The sequence below is a fragment of the Elephas maximus genome, chromosome 6 (assembly GCF_024166365.1).
Source record: "Elephas maximus indicus isolate mEleMax1 chromosome 6, mEleMax1 primary haplotype, whole genome shotgun sequence".
NCBI lineage: Eukaryota > Metazoa > Chordata > Mammalia > Proboscidea > Elephantidae > Elephas > Elephas maximus.
Window position 1 is genome coordinate 79823720 of NC_064824.1, and position 20354 is coordinate 79844073.

Below are 20354 nucleotides of genomic sequence, written 5' to 3' on the forward strand. Positions count from 1 at the left end.
TTCATTTCCTTGTGTATTGCAGATATTTTTAAAAAGTAGACATAAACCGACTTAGTGAACTAAAATAAAATTACTGTCATATTTTATTTTCAGATAAACTTTGCGAGGTTTTGTGCCCATGAAAATTGCTCTGCTGATTTACAGGTGTCTGCAAAAATTGGATTTTCAAAGTAAGTGTAATATCTCTGTTATTCGTACTGTTCGAAGAAATTGGTGCTTGTGGGTGGGTTCCAAAGAGAGAGAAGAACTAAGGACAAAACCTTAGGGGTTAACAGCATTTAAAGAACTGGAAAAAAAATCCTTCTACTTAGAGAGATTAAATGATCTACACATCATTCATAATATGTATTTATTAAAGGATTACCACTTTTTCAAAGAATGAAAATATGTGAGCACAAGGCAACATGCAGTATGTTTTAATCTTTTACTGATAGCTCAGAAGATACTTCAGGATTTATTTGTGCCTTGAGTTATCATTCGCATAATTGCAGTTATGTTTTAGACATTGGTAATCGTCTATTAATATGAAAATGAAGTAACTTTCACTACACGATGCTTAGTTTTTTATCACCCAGAAAACTGGTTACATAATTCAGACTGCTGTACAAAACAACAGAATCCCTAAAAATGTATAACAAATTTGAAAAGGGAGTAAACCATGTTGCTCTTCTAAATTCATAGAAAGGAAAATGGAGCAAAAAGACAATAAAAGTAATGTACTTAGAATAGTGCCTAGCACATAGATACATGTTGGTTGCTGTTATTATTTTACACTGAGAAATAAACCCATTGTGATTTTTGTATCATGCCTAAATACTCCGTAATCAAATTGTTTTGCATAATCAAGAAGGCAAATAAAAAAAAAAAAATTAAGACCAGAAAGATAGAATCTGCATCTCAGGTCGAGGGCTGATTGTATATGGAAAGTGAAAGAAGAGAAGGAGGCATCAATAATAGGCAGGAAAATAGCTTTGGAACGTAGGGATATAAAGGAAATACATTCAATTTGGGGAATATTGAATTTGGTGGGACTTTCCTAAAAAAAAAAAAAAAATTTTTTTAGTTTTTTTTTTCTGTATGTAGCTCTCTGCTTGAAAATCTAGTTCCAGATTAGATTTGCAGGTCTTCCTACACATGATTAGTAGTCCCCTGGGTACCACAAATAGTTAAGCACTTGGCTGGTAACTAAAAGTTTGGCAGTTAGAACTCACCCAGAGTGCCTCAGAAGAAAGGCCTGGCAATCTGCTTCTAAAATGTCACAACCATGAAAACTTTATGGAGCACAGTTCTGCTCTGCATATATGAGGTTGCCATGAGTCGGAATCAACTCTATAACAACCAGTTTCTACACATTAATGACTGAAGAGAATGCCTTGGGGAGAGGGATTGGAAATGTGAGTTCCAGAGACAAAAACTAAGGACCAAATCTTGTGGGATAACTGTATTTAAAGAGCTTAAAAAGAATAAGAAGTCACTGTGGGAGACTGAAAAGAGATGCTTAGAGAACTAAGAGGAGAACCAAGTCTACAGTGAAATAGCCAGTGAGAACATAAAAAGACAGACTTTTGTAAAATTTTGCAGAGATCAAAAAGCGTAATGACTGAGGATAGGTCATGGGAGTTGGCATTGAAAATGTGACTGACAGGAAAAAAGGGTAACACTGCCAAATGTTAAGACAGAAATTTCAGTGCAGTAGTAGCCAAATGGAAACCCTGGTGGCATAGTGGTTAAGTGCCATGGCTACTAACCAAAATGTCGACAGTTAGAATCCACCAGGTGCTCCTTCGACACTCTATGGGGCAGTCCTACCCTGCCCTGTGGGGTCGCTATGAGTCGGAATTAACTCAACGGCAACGAGTTTGGTTTTTTTGATAGTAGCCAATTGACAAGGGTTTGAAGAGTGGGGATGAAGAAGCAACAGTAAATGATTATGGTTTTGATTAAGGCAAGGTGAGTGTATTGGGGACAAGTAGATTCAATGAAGAATTTTTATGTATTTATCAAATGTTATTTGATGAATCATGGGGAGACATAAGGAAGTGGGAATACACCCTTGTATTTCCAATGCAGAACACTGTATGGAATGCTGTAGGTGGGTAATAGACGTTTTCTGAGAATGGGAGAAGATCCTGAAGGAGACAGCATATGAGGGGGTAAGACTCACGGGTGGAGGAGTTAGACTTATAAAGAATTTAAGAGTCAAAATTGACTTGACGGCAATGGGTTTTATCTTGAGATAGCCCCTGGGTGGTGCAAAAGGCTAAGAACTTGGCTGCTAAAGAAAGGTCTGGAAAGCTACTTCCAAACATCAGCCATTGAAAGCCTGATGAAGCGTAGTTCTGCTCTGACACACGTGGGATCACCGTGAATCAAAATCAACTTGATGGTAACTTTTCGTTGTTGTTGTTTACCTTGAGATGAGAAGCTATGAACGATGCTTGGCATTATTAAGACATTTCTGTGTAGAAGAAGGAAAATGTAAAGAGTTCATGGATGGCCATATGTAGTTCATATGTAGAAAGTGAGGCCTTTGAGGATGGGTTGGAAGGAATAGGAAGAGATTCAAAATGGTTGTTATGATAAATGTGACAGGGAGTAAGTAGGAATGAGTAAAAATGTTGGCAAACAATATTAAGTGCCTCGCTGAGATGGGATCAGAATGGCAGAGAATTACTTCATTCTCTTCACTTAGTCAAGGCCAGTATACCCTTGAACATCCACAGCAGGGACCAACAAGCCCTAGTGTGTTTGACTGACAATTGGACGTTATACTGTCATTATCCAGATTCACTGCTTAAACCCACTGCCATCGATCGACTGCTTAGATAGTCCAAAAACAGTGACCACAAACTACTTTGTATCCCAGCAGTGTGGTGGTGCCTTTGTTGATATATTACTTGAATAATTTCCCATTTATGTATTTATTTTCTTCATAGGATATTTAATTTTCTTGGTGTTTTGGCCTTCATGGGCCTTTGATAAGAAGAATTATGTGCAGGAAAGCCCTTCTAAGCTACAAATAAGCAGTACTTTCAGCTTTCTTAATTAAACACTCCTGCTGTCACCTTTATTGTCTTTAGTTGAGACCTCTTGGCCTATGAGAAAATGGGAAATTGAAATTCATGAGAAAATGTTACTAAGGATGCTGCTTTCCTCAAGAGTGAAAATATAGCTAATAGAATTAATATATTGAATTATTAAACTGCGACTTATAAGTTTTTCTTAGTTGCATATTTTTTCACAAAAAATTATATTATCCACTTTGTGGTTTTAATTCGAAGTGGTAGTGTTTCTTATAGTCTAAATGTCAAGCCCATTATGTCTTGAAATGGCAGTCAACTGAGTGTAAGGCAGTGTTTTTCAGAGTGTGGTATTTGAGTCACCGGGATGTTTGATAGAAGTTCAGGACCCTTGACCCAGCCCATCCAAATCAGAATCTGTGCAGGCCAGGCCAAAAGTCTTCACTAGGGCTGCAGGTGGTTCTTATCACACTAAAACCTGAGAACCAGTGTTGTGGTGGCTTGGAGCTTCGGATTTGAAGTCAAACTGACCTGGGTTCAAATCCTGCATCTACCGTTTACTAGCCAAATGACATTTTTAAAGAAGCCTTTTAATTTCTCTAAACCTTTCTACTCATTGATAAGTAACCAAAACTATAGCATCTTCTGTGTAAGGTTGTTTTAAAAATAAAATGGCATGATGCAGGTCATGTTCGTAGCGCAGAACCTGTTACATGTCAAGATTCAATAAAAGTTACCATTTTTGATACATAATGGTTGGACTAGAAGGAGCCCTGTTAAGTGCTCAGCTACTAGCTGAAAGTTGGTGGTATGAATTCACTAGCCGCTCCGCGGGAAAAAGATGTGGCAGTCTGCTTCTGTAAAGATTACAGCCTGGGAACCTATGGGTAGTTCTACTCTGTCCTGTAGGGTCACTATGAATTGACTCAATGTCAATGGTTTTTTTTTTTGAATGGTTGGAATATTTTTAGATCATGATAATATTATTTTTAGTTTGACCATGAAATGAAATATTGCCAATGCATTTTGTAAATTGCTTTACAGAAGTACTGATCATTTGTCCAGAGCCTATTGTTTCATTGTGTCCTGAGAGTGCTGATGACAGGGTCAATAGTTTTCCATTTTATAAGGTTTGAAGTGGCGTAAATGTCAGCTTGAAGTAGTAAGCACCACACCTTTTGCACCAATTAGGAAGGTTACAGATCATTACTATTAAGTAAATAATAACTTATTTGAGGAGATTTCAACTGAAAGCTCTTCTAATTGGTTTTTAGACTCGCAGTGAATGGTTCTGACAAACTGCTTGGAGTTTTTAGTAAATTATGCTCTTATCACATAAAAATATGCCTCTCCCACCTAGGTGTCCTTTCTCCCTTCTCGGTAATAGTAGGCAAATTGTGACCATATGTTCTACACTTTCTCCCGGCTAAGGCTCCACTGGCACTAATGGAATTTATGTGTCCCAGAGCTATAAACCTGTTTTAGGTAAATGTATTTACTCAGTAAAGAACATGCGTTTCTGAAGACCGAAATAATAGACTGCCAACAGCCCGCTAAACAGTGCTTGTGTACTCTGCCTCATGTTTTCATTAAGTTGAGGCTTTCTCCTTTATGTTTAAATTGCCACGACAGTAAACCACATTCAAATGGATTTCCACTGCAAAATAAAGATGAACAAACATGATTATTGTTTTAGTCATCTAGTGCAGCTATAACAGAAATACCGCAAGTGGATGGCTTTAACGAAGAGAAGTTTATTTCCTCATAGTAAAGTAGGCTAAAAGTCCAAACTCAGAGTGTCAGCTCCAGGGGAAGGCTTTCTCTCCCTGTTGGACTTCTCATCAATCTTCCCCAGGACTAGGAGCTTCTCTGTGCAGGGACCCCAGGTCTAAAGGATGCGCTCTGCTCCCGGCACTGCTTTCTTGGTGGTATGAGATCCCCAACTCTCTGCCTGCTTCCCTTTTATCTAATGTAAGATCAAAGGTGGTGCGGGCCATACCCCAGGGAAACTCCCTTTACATTGGATCAGGGATGTGGCCTTAGTAAGGGTGTTATAATTCCATTGTAATCCTCTTTTCCATAAAATTACAATCACAAAATGGAGGACAACCACACAATACTGGGAATCATAGCCTAGCCAAATTGATACACACATTTTGGGGATGACATAATTCAACCCATTATAATTATCAAGATTATAAATATAATAGCAGATATTACCCATCACATAGGCAATTCAAAATAAAATCTTTCATATAGGCTACTGATGTAAATGACACTACTCTTCTGTACCTCAGTTATCCTTCCAGGGTAAGTGATTTAGACTTTCCCCAAGCAATTGCTTTCATATCATCTTGGGATGCTTTTAGCTGCAAGTAATAGAATACCTGACTATATACTTGAGTATATCCCACCTGAATTTGGAGACCATCTCAAGAATAGATTTGATGTATCAAACACTAATGGACAAAGACCAGATGAGTTGTGGGAAGACATCAAGGACATTACACATGAAGAATGCAAAAGGTCATTAAAAAGATAAAAAAGAAAGAAAAGGCCAAAATTGATGTCAGAAGATACGCAAACTTGCTCTTGAATGTCAAGTAGTTGAAGCAAATGGAAGAAATGATGAAGTGAAAGAACAGAAGATTTCAAAGGGTAGTTTGAGAAGACAAAATAAAATATTATAATGATATGTGCAAAGGCCTGGAGTTAGAAAACCAGAAGAGAAGAACACACTTAGCATTTCTCAAGCTGAAAGAACTGAAGAAAAAATTCAAGCCTTGAGTTGTAATTTTGAAGAATTCTATGGGCAAAATATTGAATGACACAGGAAGTATCAAAAGCAGATGGAAGGAAAACATAGACTCACTGTACCAAAAAGAATTGGTTGACATTCGTCCACTTCAGGAGGCAGCATATGATCAAGAACTGATACTACTAAAGGAAGAAGTCCAAGCTGCACTGAAGGTACTGGTGAAAAACAAGGCTCCAGCAATTGAGAGGATACCGACTGAGATGTTCCAGCAAATGGATGCAGTGCTGGAAATGCTCACTTGTCTATGCCAAGAAATTTGGAAGACAGCAGGAAGGAAGAGATCAATAAAGTGGAAGAGATCCATATTTGTGCCCATTCCAAAGAAAGATGATCCAACAGAATGCAGAAATTATTGAATAATATCATTAATATCACACACAAGTAAAATTTTGCTGAAGATCATTCAAAAGCGGCTGCAGTAGTGCATCCACAGGGACCTGCCAGAAATTCAAGCCAGATTCAGAAGAGGATGTGGAATGAAGGGTATCATTGCTGATGTCAGATGGATCTTGGCTGAAAGCAGAGCATACCAGAAAGATGTTTACCTGTGTTTTATTGACTACGCGGTCATTTGACTGTGTGAATCATAACAAATTATGGATAACATTGTGAAGAATGGGAATTCCAGAACACTTAATTGCACTCATGTGGAACCTGTGCATAGACCAAAAGGCAGCCGTTCAAACAAAGCAAGGAGATACTGCATGGTTTAAAATCAAACAAGGTATGCATCAGATTGCATCCTTTCATACTTACTCAATCTGTATGCTGAGCAAATAATCCAAAAAGCTGGACTCTATGAAGAAGAACGTGGGATCAAGATTGATGGAAGTTTCATTAACAACCTGCAATATACAGATGACACAACCTTGCTTGCTGTCTAAGTGAAGAAGACTTAAAGCACTTACTGATGAAGATCAAAGACTACAGCCTTCAGTATGGATTACACTTCAACATAAAGAAACCAAAAATCCTCACAATTGGACCAATAAGCAACATCACGATAAATGGAAAAAAGATCGAAGTTGTCAAGAATTTCATTTTACTTGGATCCACAATCAACACACTTGGAAGCAGCAGCCGGGAAATCAAATGACATATTACATTGGGCAAATCTGCTGCAAAAGAACTCTTTAAAGTGTTAAAAAGCAAAGATACCACTTTGAGGACTAAAGTGCGCCTGACCTAAGCCGTGATATTTGCAGTCGTTTCGTATGCATACAAGAGCTGGACAATGAATAAGGAAGACTGAAGAAGAATTGATGCCTTTGAACTATGGTGTTGGCAAAGCATATTGTATATACCATGGACTGCAAGAAGAACGAACAAGCCTGTCTTGGATGAAATACAGCCAGAGTGATCCTTGGAAGTGAGAATGGTGAGACTTCCTCTCACATACTTTGGACAGATTATCAGGAGGGACCAGTCTCTGAAGAAGGATACCACGCGCAGTGAAGTAGAAGGTTGTCAGAAAAGAGAGGGACCCTCAACAAGATGGATTGACACAGTGGCTGCAACGTGGACTGAAACATAGCAATGATTGTGAGGATGGCACAGGACCAGGCAGTGTTTTGTTCTGTTGTACATAGGGTAGCTATGAGTTAGAACCAACTCAATACCACCTAACAACAACAACAACAACATACTACCTGAGATGAGTGGCTTAAACAATAAAGGCATTTTATTATTTTGCATAATAAGCCGTTTCTGCAGGTTTAGTGCAGTAGCTCACCAATGTCTAGGCATTAATGGTTGTCTCTACAGTTGTCTCAGCCTTTCCCTCATGATGACAAGACGGCTGCAGCAGCACCAAGTTTCCAACAAGAAAAAAAGAGGCAAATGCAAAATATTTTGACCATTCAAGGCTGTCTTTTCCGGAAGGCAGGTGCCTTATCAGGCCTCTTTTTATCTCATTAACCAGAGTTGTGTTACATGCTCACCCCTAAATCTATCATGGTTGAAGGGAAATGGGGCCGTTATGATCATGTTAGATTGATCATAATTCATTCTCTGAAGCAAAACTAGGGGACTGTCTTCTGCAATGTGAAGGGACTACTGCCTACTAACTGAATAATCCAGGGTTTGGTTAGAGGCTAAGAAGGGAAATCACAGCTGGGTAGACAATGAGCAATAAGCAACATCTGCCATTATGTCTGTAACCACCCCTCATCCTCCAAAGAACTAGCCTAATGGAATTATCCATTTTAAAAATGGCAATGGTACATTTTAAAAATGGCAATGGTAGGAATGTTTGCCTCCCTGACCTCATAAAGTTTGGGGAGGATGAAATATATGCTTTGTATACTAAAGCATGCTAATTACTAGTTAAATCTTCGAATCCATGCTCTTCTACCATTCTTCTTTTAACCTCAGTGAGATTGTCTTTATTCAATAAAATGTTCTTAGTAATGTCCGGTGTCTGCTTTATTCCAGTAGGCAAGAATTTTTCATTATTTCCTTTTCTTTTTAAGTCAGTAGTAAAGATAAACAGGGGATAAAATTTTACTTGGAGCTGTAGGTCACTTACTACAGGCTATATTTTTGTCAAATAAATGAGTCATGTACCTTGACATAGTGAAGTATGATATCAACTTACATTATATTTTGTTCTAGCATCTTGATTAAAAAAATGAGTTAGCTATGTTGCACCAATTCATTTTATAGAGGCAAGGTGCATTCACTATGCAAAGATTTGGGGAACGTTTCTTGTAAAATAACGCTATATCACTTAGGAAAGACGTAGAGCCTGGTGCTGAGATATATCATTCTTTTATTTTCCCTCTTTTGCTTATTAAGTTATGATTCTGTATGTACACAGTACCTTGATTTGTTGAAATTACGTGGATTCCAGGCTGCTTTGTAAATTCCAAGTCTGTGTTATGCATGTTTTAATGAAGAATGAACTATGATTTCTGGGGAAAGCTTTGGTTCAGCCTTGTCGCGTTTCCAGATGTGCACCTGGTCCTTTATTATGTCTCACGTAGAAAGCTGCTGGGCTTCTTTCCTACTGCACCTAGTAAATGAATCAAGATGCAGTAAGATCTATCATCTATCTATCTATCATCTATCTATCTATATATGAAGAGTAGACTCATACCTATGATAACGTGGCAAAATATCTTAAAAATGGAAACTAAACCAGGGGTCTAGCTGTTAAAATGTGAACATTGTGTTTCTCTTTAATTTGCTCTTGTCTTGGAACCTAGCTGTTTACGCAGTGCTCTCACCTTCTGTTGCTTGTCTAAGTGCCAACTTCTTTCCCGAAGGTGTTCAGTGACTAATGCTTTGGTTACAAGCCAGGATATTTTATGAATGTCTATTTCTAGGCAGCTCTGCCACAAGTCTTAATTAAACTTTAATGCCAAGCAGAAGTTTACTTTTAGAACCTCTTAGGTTCCTTTAGTTGTAACATGATTACAAAACAGTAGAGGGGACGTCGGTCAGTCGAGTTCCCGAGCATTTCTTCTCTCCCACATAAGACATGGCCACCAGCAGATGCATACTTATGTAACACAAGGTTCACAGTACAGGAAGGACTAATCACAGCCATCTCCTCAAATATTAGAAAAATAGCGTATTATCACATAGTCAAGTTTCTCCACCCTGAGATGAGAGCCGTGCTTTACAATCACTGCTTTTTTAGTTATTACAAATTCTCAAACCCAAGAATCAGAAGCTAGAGATGCTATATATGAAAGTGTTCCCCTTTCCTTTTTTCTTTGCTTCTCTAGTACCACTAAGGAGTCAGGAGAACTGACGGTTTCTGAGGGTGAATGACTGCATTCTATCCTGCCTGAAATAATGAAACTTCTGTTAGAATCAAGGAGTCCCTGGGTAGCGCAGACAGTTAAGCATTCAGCTACTGACTGAAAGACTGGTGGTTCTAATCCACCCAGAGGCACTTTGGAAGAAAGTCCTGGCCATCTACTTCCAAAAGGTCAGAGCCATTGAAAACTCTATGGAACACGGTTATATGCTGACACACATGGGGTCACCATGAGGTGGAACAGAGTCGACAGCAACTGGAAAAAGAAGTTATAGTCAGAATAATGCACAATTGATTTCAATTAAACAGAGTGTTCTATGAAGAAACAGACAGTAAATATTTTAAGCTTTGCAAACCAGAGAGTCTCTGTCTTAACTACTCAACTCTGCCATTGTAGTGCGGAAAGCAGCCATAGATAATGCATAAATGAATGAGGGTGGCTTGTTTCAGTAAAACTTTATTTACAAAAACAGGAAGCAGTTGAATTTGGCCTGCAGGCAGTAGTTCCACAACACCTGCATTATAGTATGCTTGCCTTTTTTTGCATTCTGTGATGCATTTTTTTTTTGTTATATATAGTTCATTGTGGTATATTATGTTATTGAAATATAATTTGTTAGTATAAGTTAAGCCAATTTCCAAAATAAGCCAAGATTCAGAGGTTTTATAAAATTAATCCTAGGTTAAAAGATCATGAACACCTGTGTGAGTATTGAGTGTATAACAGAAATACATATGTATGTTCACCAAAGGATTTTTTATACAGTGAAACCTGTGAGAGCCGGAACTCGATGGGACTACTTTGTTTATACAGGTATCTCAGGTCTTCCACCTTTGATAGGGTGCAATCTTACCAATTTCCTATCACTCCCTGTTAGTGGAAAAATATTTTAGTTTTTCTTCTTTGACAGGTTCCTGCCTACACAGGTCTGGCTTTCACAGGTTTTACTGTAATAGCTACAAACTGGAAACTGCGAATTCCCATTGGTAGTTGAATAAATAAATAAAATGTGGCATATTTACAAAATGGAACATATTCATTAATGGCTTGGAGGAAACGACTCTAGACAGAGAAATCGATTAGGGGTATAACTCAAGTTAACTCGAAGTCAATCATGAAGTTTTCAGACCTTCTTTATTAAAAATAAGTCTTTGTTGGAGCAACTCAACCAAAAAAAGAATAGTAGAAAAGCAAAGAGCAACATGCCTTACCAACTCATAGACAAAATTTTTCCTATCCCTAGACTCCCAGAGCCTTTCCTTCATAACTCTTTCTCATCTATTTATATTTGTTTCCAATCCTATCCTTTGCTATGTAAGTGCTACAAAGATGGAAAGCATGTTTTAACGAATTTGTATCAGGAGCAATAAACATAGTACCTGCTTTATGGTTCAGGAGATTTCAATGCTGGTCAATCAATCAATCATGCATTTTCAAGTAATGCTTACAAGCAGAAACTTAAAACTTACTCTTAACACACTCTGCCCTTATGTATCCTTTGTTTTTAATCAATTCATGAATAACTATTAAATGCCTACTGTTTGTGAAGTCCAAGCTGCACTGAAGCCATTGGCAAAAGACAAGGCTCCAGGAATTGATAGAATACCTATTGAGATGTGTTCAACAAACAGATGCTGCACTGGAGGTGCTCACTCGTCTATGCCAAGAAATTTGGAAGATAGCTACTTGGCCAACTGACTGGAAGAGGTCCATATTGTACCCATTCCAAAAAAAGGTGACCCAACAAATGCAGAGATTATCAAACTGTATCGTTAATATTACACACAAGTAAAATTTTGCTGAAGATAATTAAAAAATGGTTGCAGCAGTACATCGACATGGAACTGCCAGAAATTCAAGCCAGGCTCAGGAGAGGACGTGGAACAAGGGATATCATTGCTGATGTCAGATGGATCTTGGCTGAAAGCAGAGAATACCAGAAAGATGTTTACCTGTGTTTTATTGACTAAGCAAAGTCATTTGACTATGTGGATCATAAAAATTATAGATAACGTTGGGAAGAATGAGAATTCCAGAACACGTAATTGTGCTCATGAGGAACCTGTACTTAGACCAAGAGACAGTCATTCAAACAGAACAAGGGGATACTGCATGGTTTAAAATCAGGAAAGATTTGCATCAGGGTTGTATATTTTCACCATACTAATTCAATCTGTATGTTGAGCAAATAATCTGAGAAGCTAGACTGTATGAAGAAGAACATGGCATCAGAGTTGGCCGAAGACTCATTAACAATCCAGATGACACAACCTTGCTTGCTAATAGTGAAGAGGACTTGAAGCACTTACTGATGAAGATCAAAGACTACAGGCTTCTGTAGGGATTACATTTCAACATAAAACAAAAATCCTCACAATTGGACCAATAAGCAACATCATGATAAATAGAGAAAATATTGAAGTTTCAAGAATTTCGTTTTACTTGGCTCTACAATCAACACCCATGGAAGTAGCAGTCAAAAAATCATACTACATATTGCATTGGGAAAATCTGCTGCAAAAGACTTTTTCATCGTGTTGGAAAGCAAAGATGTCACTTTGAGGACTAAGGGTATACCTGACCCAAGCCATGGTATTTTCAATCACCCCATATACATGAGAAAGCTGGACAATAAATAAGGAAGGCTGAGAAAGGATTGATGTCTTTGAATTATGGTGTTGGTGAAGAATATTGAATATACCATGGACCGTCAGAAGAAAGAACTAGTCTGTCTTGGAAGGAGTACAGCCAGAGTGCCTTTTGGCAGCCAGGATGGTGAGACTTCTTATGTACTTTGGACATGTTATCAGGAGGGACCAGTCCCCGGAGAAGGACATCATGCTTGGTAAAATACAAGGTTGTCAAAAAAGGGGAAAACCCTCGACAAGATGGATTGACATAGTGGCTACAACAATGAGCTCAAATATAGCAATGATTGTGAAGATGGCACAGGACTGGGTGGTGTTTCATTTTGTTGTACGTAGGATCACTATGAATTGGAACTGACTCCAAGGCACCTAACAACAACGTGTTTAACATTTCCATGAATATTTTATTCTAACGCTAATTTTCAACACAGACATTTATTAGAATGACACAAATATTACAGAAGAAGCTTTCTAAACTATGAAGCGTTAGGTGAATGTTTACCTTTATTATTGCAATTATGAAAAAATTATGATTATCCTTACCTAAATATTTTCCTTTGGCTCACGTCTTTCTCTGGCTTGAACTAATTTTCCTAAGTTTTAAATTTTGAATATCTAAGAGCTCTGTCTTTGGGGAAAGTTTATAAAATCATAACATGATGTAACTGAAGAATGTTCTTTAGTGTTCAGCTATTCTAACCCTCTCGTTGATAAAAGGCGTGGGCTAAGTAGGCAAAGAAGGAGCCCTGGTTGCACAATCGTTAAGCGCACAGCTTCTAACAGAAAGGTTCGTGGTTCGAACCTATCTAGCTGCTCCACAGAAGAAAAGACCTGGCAGATCTGCTCCAATAAAGGTTACAGCCTAGAAAACCCCAGGTAGCCATTCTGCTACGTCGTATTGGGTCAGAATAGGCTTGACAGCACACACGAACAATGTAAGTGAAGGGATCTGCATTTGCTTTATGCCTTCAGTGGATTCTGACTTGAATTTTGCGTTAAGTGTCTTAAACTTCTGGTTCCTCATGTTTAACATGTACTGTTTCGAGAATTTCATGGAATGTGCTTGACATAGTCTTCACTGAAGAGTAGCTATTATTATTACAAATGGGTGACTGAGGCTTAAAAAAATGCTAAATTACCCCACCTCTCTCATCCAGGAGAACTAAGGGCAGATCCAGGACTTGAACTCACTCATATGTCTGGGTTTGCGGCAATCTGCTCTTTCTAATTCCCAAGATGGTGAAGCATTTCTGCAATTCTGGTTTTAAATTGGCCTACGTATTGGTAGAGGTGACCAGCCTGCTTCAGAAATTAATTCTAGTCCAACAGATTTCAGGCATAGCAGTCTTTCCCCATGCCTTGCTCACTTCCACCCAAACATTCCCTCTGTTCTCCTTTTCTCCCAGTTTCCTTCACATACCCTCTTTGGTTTGGGCAGCAGCCAGTTCAATGTCTAGCCACGAACTGAAAGAAAGAAAGAAAAATATTGCAAAATAATAAGGAAATTATGAAGAAAATATTATTTCAAGAAATGAAACACAAAAAGAAGTAAAGCAGAAAAGAAACTAGTTTAATTATAGCCAATGAAAAAAACAAACTTTTCTTGGGTAATAGCTAACTGAATTTATCTGAAATCTGGGAAATTCATAGTTCTTTTAAATATGGATTTGTAACTGCTTGCGTGGGATCATTCCCATGGTGGCTTTTCCAGAATAATATTTTATGTCTGGGATAAATGCTAGACATATGAAGAGATAGGACTTTGATTTTCCAGACAAGTGCTAAATAATATTGCTTAACTTTTAGGCCACACGAAAATAAAACCTATCTTGCTGTTGGAAGTATGAAGACGTTGATGCTGAACGTGTCTTTGTTTAATGCTGGAGACGATGCCTATGATACCACTCTGCATATCAAACTCCCCACAGGTCTTTACTTCATTAAGATTTTAGACCTGGTAAGTATTGACAGGAGCCCTGGTGGCACAGTGATTAAATTGCTCAGCTGCTAAGTGAAAGGTTGGCAGTTCAAACCCCCCACCCCCAGCTACTCCGCCGGGCTTCTGTAAAAATTTACAGCCTTGGAAACCCTATGGGCAGTTCTACTCTGTCTTATAGGGTCACTGTGAGTTGAAATAGATTTGACAGCAGTGGGTTTGGATTTTTTGGTTTTGAAGTGTTGAAAATCATGCTACAATAGCATGCTACTACTTAATGTTTTACTTATTTTTTTTTTAAATATAAGTGGTATATTTGTGGTATAAGAGTTAATATTCAGACTTATCACTTAGGCTCCCAGTAATTTTGAGACCTCTTCCATGGCCCTACTCAGTAGGCAAGTTTTTTGGAACCTGACTGAGTCCAAGAGTCAGCTTCCTGCTCCCCAGTGTCAGTAGGAGAGAGAAACAATCAGCCAGCCAGCCAGGCAGGCAGTTTGGTGTCACTGCTTTTCTCACTGCCACAGCCTCATCTGGGGCTGTGATGACGCCCTGTTGGTTGGGATCCTTGGACAAGCAGTACTGCTCCTCCATTCTAGGGCTCCCAGAGTCCCTGCTCTTCATTTTAAGTTTACGTACTGACCCTAGTTCCCAAAGTACCTCCAACAAGCCAGAACCAGCAATCCTACACAAATTTCAAACTCTTGGTGTCAAGCCAGGTTCCATACCGGTTTCTCTTTTCCTGCAAGAGTTTCAAGCGCTTGGAGCCTTTTCTTACCACCGTACTTCAATCATGAACACTTAAATCCATCAGTGAGGTAATAAGGTTGAATTCCAAAAGAAAAGGCTCAATGGCTTTTAGATCCTTTGATGCTTCTCTATCCCTTAGCAGATTTCCCCATGTCCTATCCAGGGACCACCTCTTCACACCAAAGGCAATTAAGAAGGCCTTTCACCACTCAAAATATCTATCATCCCCTTTCTCTAGAGCTTTGGGAACTTATTTGCAAAAATAAGAGGAGAAACTCAAGTATTCTAAACAATTCTCAAGATAAATAAATAATAAATCTGCTCACCTGTGACTTGCTGACCCGTCTAGCAAACACTTGCCAATATTTTTTAAACAAAAGGGTTTTTCTTTACCCATTACACCAACTGTGATTATAATCATTGTGATTAAGTATCTTAAGCACATTCTCATATCCCAGACAGAGAGACCCAATGAGATATGGATCTTATGAGAGTCCTTGCCTCATGACTTTTCCAGAAATCAGACCTTGAATTAAATAGGGAACACACAAACAGGGATGAAAGCTTTAAGTCCAGGAATTATTTTGTGGTGAATTTATAGGAATATTAGGAAATATATAACTTATATCTCTATTCCTATCATTTGTTTATATCTCTGTTTATTTATCCCAGATGTAAATAGAGATACTTTTCTAACAAAATAAACACTTCTGGGATGATTTTCTTTTATTTTCAAAAAACCATCCTTAAATATATGTTACAACCTTCTTGCTACGTTCCTACCTAAACCAGTTGTTTCATTTTTACTTTTAGGAAGAGAAACAAATAAACTGCGACATAACAGACAACTCAGGCATAATCAAACTGGACTGCAGTGTTGGCTATATATATGTAGATCGCCTGTCAAGGGTAAGCATTTAGCATTTGTAGTTTTTCTTTACTAACACAAATATAAAATGCTTTCTATTTATCCCTTTTGTTATGCTGCATACAATGTATATGTATATACAAAATAAATTAAAAAAAAATGCATAGACATACATAAAACCAAAACCAAAACAACTGGGCTCGAATTGAGATTCTGTTTATATTCTTGGCAACGTTCACTGCAGAAAAAAATGGCGGCGGGGGGCACATGTGTATGGTGAGATGGGCATGTGAACCTGTCGCCCAGAATACTGCTCCCCCTACTCACCCTTACCCAACACTTCCCACCCCACCCCAGGTGGTCCTATCTGCCAGGCATGTTACCTCTGCTATACAAAAAGGTGTTTTTTGGCAAGAGTCCTCATTCAAGTTGTGAAAGCATTTCTAATTTTGTCAGTCTGGACCCGCCTGCCTTTATAGTCAGAGGAGGCATTGTTTCTCAATTTTACTTGAGAAATGCTTGTACTTTAAAATTGCCACAAATTCAACAGCTTCTCTGCACCGTATTGTTAAGTGAGAGGTTGCTTAGGCCCCTAGAACACAGTTCTACATTTCAACAGAGCATGAAGTATCAAGAAAAGTTAAAATTAAGCTTATATTATTAAAAAACTTATTTTAGATGATGAAAAAAAGTGGGTTTTACTTCTTTGTTTTATAGCTAGATGTTAGCTTCCTCCTGGACGCAAGCTCTCTCAGCCAAGCAGAAGAAGATCTCAGCATCACAGTGCATACCGCCTGGTATGTTTTGTTGTGGAAAAAAGAAAAAATTAGTTGTACTGTATGTAACAAATGTACCCCCATCGTTTTTGAGGGGGTGTGCTCGGGGAAAACCATGTAGCTGTATTGCATTGTCTACTGGAGAAAACTTCTATTGCATTTTCTGTAAACACACACACACACAAAACTCTCTGATCAGCAGAGAAGAAGCAAATGATAACAGTTCAAATAATGAGAGCAGACTTCTGCCAACCCTGTGGTAAAAATGATTTCTTCCTACCACATCTACTTTTATCCCCTCTCCCTGCAAAAATGTTATGCAAACAAGCCCCTGAGTGTGTTGGGTATATACGGTATGTAATTAGCTTTCTCTGAAGATGGTTTGTTATGCTGGATGGAATCTAACAGAGTGTTTTCTGTTTGCTTCTGTAGTGAAAATGAAGAGGGAGTGGACACTCTAGAGAATAACAAAGTGACTTTAGCAATACCTCTAAAGTATGAGGTTATGCTCAGTGTTCATGGGTAAGTAGAGTATGAGGCCTATTGTAAAGTTTAGAGCTGATTTTAAGTTCCATTGCTTTTTATATTACGGGTCAAAACATTTTTTTTTTTTTTAATTTAAAGGATGTTATACTGTTCTCTCTCTTAACAATTATCCCAGTGTTGCCACCCTTTGCTTCTTGTGGTGTGCTGTAGAGTCCATTTCGACTCACAGCAACACTGTGTGACAGAGTATAACTGCCCCATAGGGTTTCCTAGACTGTAATCTTTACGGGAGCAGATAGCCAGGTCTTTTCTTCCACAGAGCCGCTGGGTGGATTCCAACCACTGACCTTTCAGTTAGCAGTCAGGCACTAACTTAACCATTGTACCACCAGGCTTCCTTATCCCTTGCTTAGCTGATCATTATTTTAATCCATTCTCAAACTAGTGCCCAGCTGAAGGGGTTCCTTCCTGGAAGAGGCCCAGTGAGCCTCAAGCATGCCACGTTCAGCCTTTCAGTTATACATTGCACAGTTCCAGAGGCATCCGGAGTTGGGCAGTGCACAGTTTGCATAATCATACTCAGGGGTGGTGGCAAGTGTGAAGAGCTAAGTACTGTGAGCTTGGCCAAGTCACCGTTCTCCAGAGCCCATGTCTACTTATGTGCAAACATACTGAGATATAAGACAGCCAACTTTGTATCTATGCTCCCACTTGTGGGGGTTGGTGGGCCTTACAGAAAGCAGAAATGGGGGACATGGAGTTTAGAAGTTTATCTCTAATACAATTTTGTTTCCAACAATTTCTACATGCATAATTCAGTGATATTAATTACATTTCTCAAGTAGTACTGCCATTCTCACTACCCTTTTTCCTAATTATTTCACCATCACTAGCATAAACTCAATGCTCCCTAAGCAAAAATGCCTCCTTTCCCCCTACCTCACACCCCTGGTAACCACTAATAATTTCTGGTTTCCATATATTTGCTTATTTTACATAAGTGAGAACCAAGGCCCAGGAGCCAGCATTCACTGATTCCTCACAATTTTAGTAACTGTGTAAGTGGATCTTCTGGTTCAAGAAGTAGATGTGTAGAGAGAGAACAGAAGAAAGACATAAGAAAATCTTCAGTGATTTCACTAGAAATTATTCAGGCTGTTAGTCTCTGCTGAAAACCAAAAACAATGGAAGATATTAGATAGAGAATGAATAGACAGATGAGCATTCCTTGTTGTTCTGATATAAACCATCCTCAGTCATTTTTAACCACTCAGAAAGATTGCATATAATTATATAGGAATAAAATACCCATATCTGAAACCGATGAAATTGAATATCAAGTTTGTGACATAAAACAAGCAAGGAAAAGAGGAGACCATTTAAGGGAAAGATGGAGCAAGGACCTCGAGAGTCAGAAGATGAGCAAAAAAAAAAAAAAAAATTGATGGCATGTTTCCTGGTTTTGAGTGCTTGTTTCTCTACCCCTTAATGATTTTATTTCATTATTCATGTCTCATATTCCATATTATCTTGGACAAGGGATTCTCTGCCAATTGTTCGACTGCCTAAGTCTACAATATTTGAATATTTCCAATTTCTGTGCTGTTTAATGGGTTTCTAATTTGGAGCCCTGGTGGCAAAGCGGTTCAAATCCACCAGCCTCTTCTTCGAAACCCTAGAGGGCAGTTCTACCCTGTCCTATAGGGTCATTATGAGTCAAAATCAACTTGATGGCAATGAGTTTGGTTTAGGTTTGGTTATTGGGTATTGGAGTCACTGGGTGGTGCAGATGGTTAAGCCCTGAGTTATTGAACTGACAGGTTGATGGTTTGAACCCTCCCAAATGCACCTCAAAAAAAAAAAAGTCCTGTCAATCTGCTTCCAAAAGGTCACAACATTTTGAAAGCTCTATTTATTGATCATAGTTCTACTCTGTATACATGGGTCACCACGAGTCAGAACCTACTTGACATCAACTGGTGTGGTTTCTGATAATGGGTTTCTAATCTGGTATTAAGAAGTCCTGGTGGTGCACTGGTTGAGCACTTGGCTGCTAACTGAAAGCTTAGCGGTTCGAACCCACCCAGTGTCTCCACAGGAGAAAGAACTATCAATCTGCTTCTGTAAAGTTTACAGCCAAGAAAACCCACTGGTGAGTTCGAACCACCAATTTTTTGGTTAGCAGTCAAGTGCTTAACCAGTGCTCCACCAGGGCTCCTCAAAAGTATTAAAAAAAAAAATTAGTGACTCTTAAATATGCTGTAATCCAGATGATAGAGAAAAACGGTTTATAACACCTCGTCAAATAAAATAGTTAAATTAAATTTGAATTTCTTTCTATCAGGTTTGTTAACCCAACGTCGTTTGTTTATGGATCACATGAGGAAAATGAACCTCAAACGTGCATGGCGGAGAAAATTAACTTCACTTTCCGTGTAAGAAAATTGATTGTGTTGAGATTTGTAACAGACTGAAAGAAGGTTACGATGCATTACTCCAGGGGAGCTCAGCAAGTCCCCTCAGCCTTGGTGCCAGCACTGCGGAGGGTGGGAAGGGAGCTGCAACACATGGTACTCATGCCCTTTCCTCTACTGCTCTCATTTCTCTCCTCCCATTGTCTTATCCTTGGTCCTCAAGCCCATATCTCCTTAAAGAACAGGTGGCAAAAAATAAGCAGGAACAAGTGATAATGCTTGTAAAGGCAAAGTGATGGGATGAGTTGAATCAACCAGAGACACATACAGAAGACGGGGTCAGCCAGGGGAAGGCATCTTTGGATGCAAATCAGTGAAATCTCTTCCTGGTTCCAGCTCTTTAAAAGCTATCACATTACCAAGTAAAGGAAGTTCTCACCTCCCCGCTCTCCATTTAATGTCTTCTTGGCCTGTCTTTAAGGCCACAGGAATATGACCTGTGACAAGTGATTCATTATTTACTAAATAATATTTTAAAAAGTTAAATGAGACTATCATTAAACAGATAACAACAAATGATGACAAGGATATGGGGAGATTGGATCCCTTATCCATTGCTTGTGGAAATGTAAAACGGTACAACCACTACGGAAAACAGTATGGCACTTTCTCAGAAAACTAGAAATAAAAGTCTCTCTTCTTTATCATCTAGCAATCTCACTCCTAGGTATATACCTAGAGACCTAAAAGGAGTGACAGGAAAAGACATATGAACACTTATGTTCATTGCAGCGTTATTCAGAATAGCAAAAAAAAAAAAAAGGAAACAACTGAAGTGCCTGCCCATCAATGGATGAATGAACAGCCAAAA

At 38.6% G+C, this 20354-nt stretch overlaps 1 protein-coding gene across 1 annotated transcript in view; it reads left to right on the top strand.

Annotated features, from left to right (window-relative positions):
- ITGA4 (integrin subunit alpha 4) overlaps positions 1-20354 on the top strand; it is a 99779-nt gene that overhangs the window by 59150 nt on the left and 20275 nt on the right. The window contains exons 17-22 of the mRNA XM_049887570.1: positions 94-170; positions 14060-14210; positions 15753-15848; positions 16525-16604; positions 17016-17105; positions 19414-19504. Of these exons, the coding sequence (XP_049743527.1) occupies positions 94-170; positions 14060-14210; positions 15753-15848; positions 16525-16604; positions 17016-17105; positions 19414-19504 (585 nt within the window). The remainder of the gene's footprint in view (positions 1-93; positions 171-14059; positions 14211-15752; positions 15849-16524; positions 16605-17015; positions 17106-19413; positions 19505-20354) is intronic.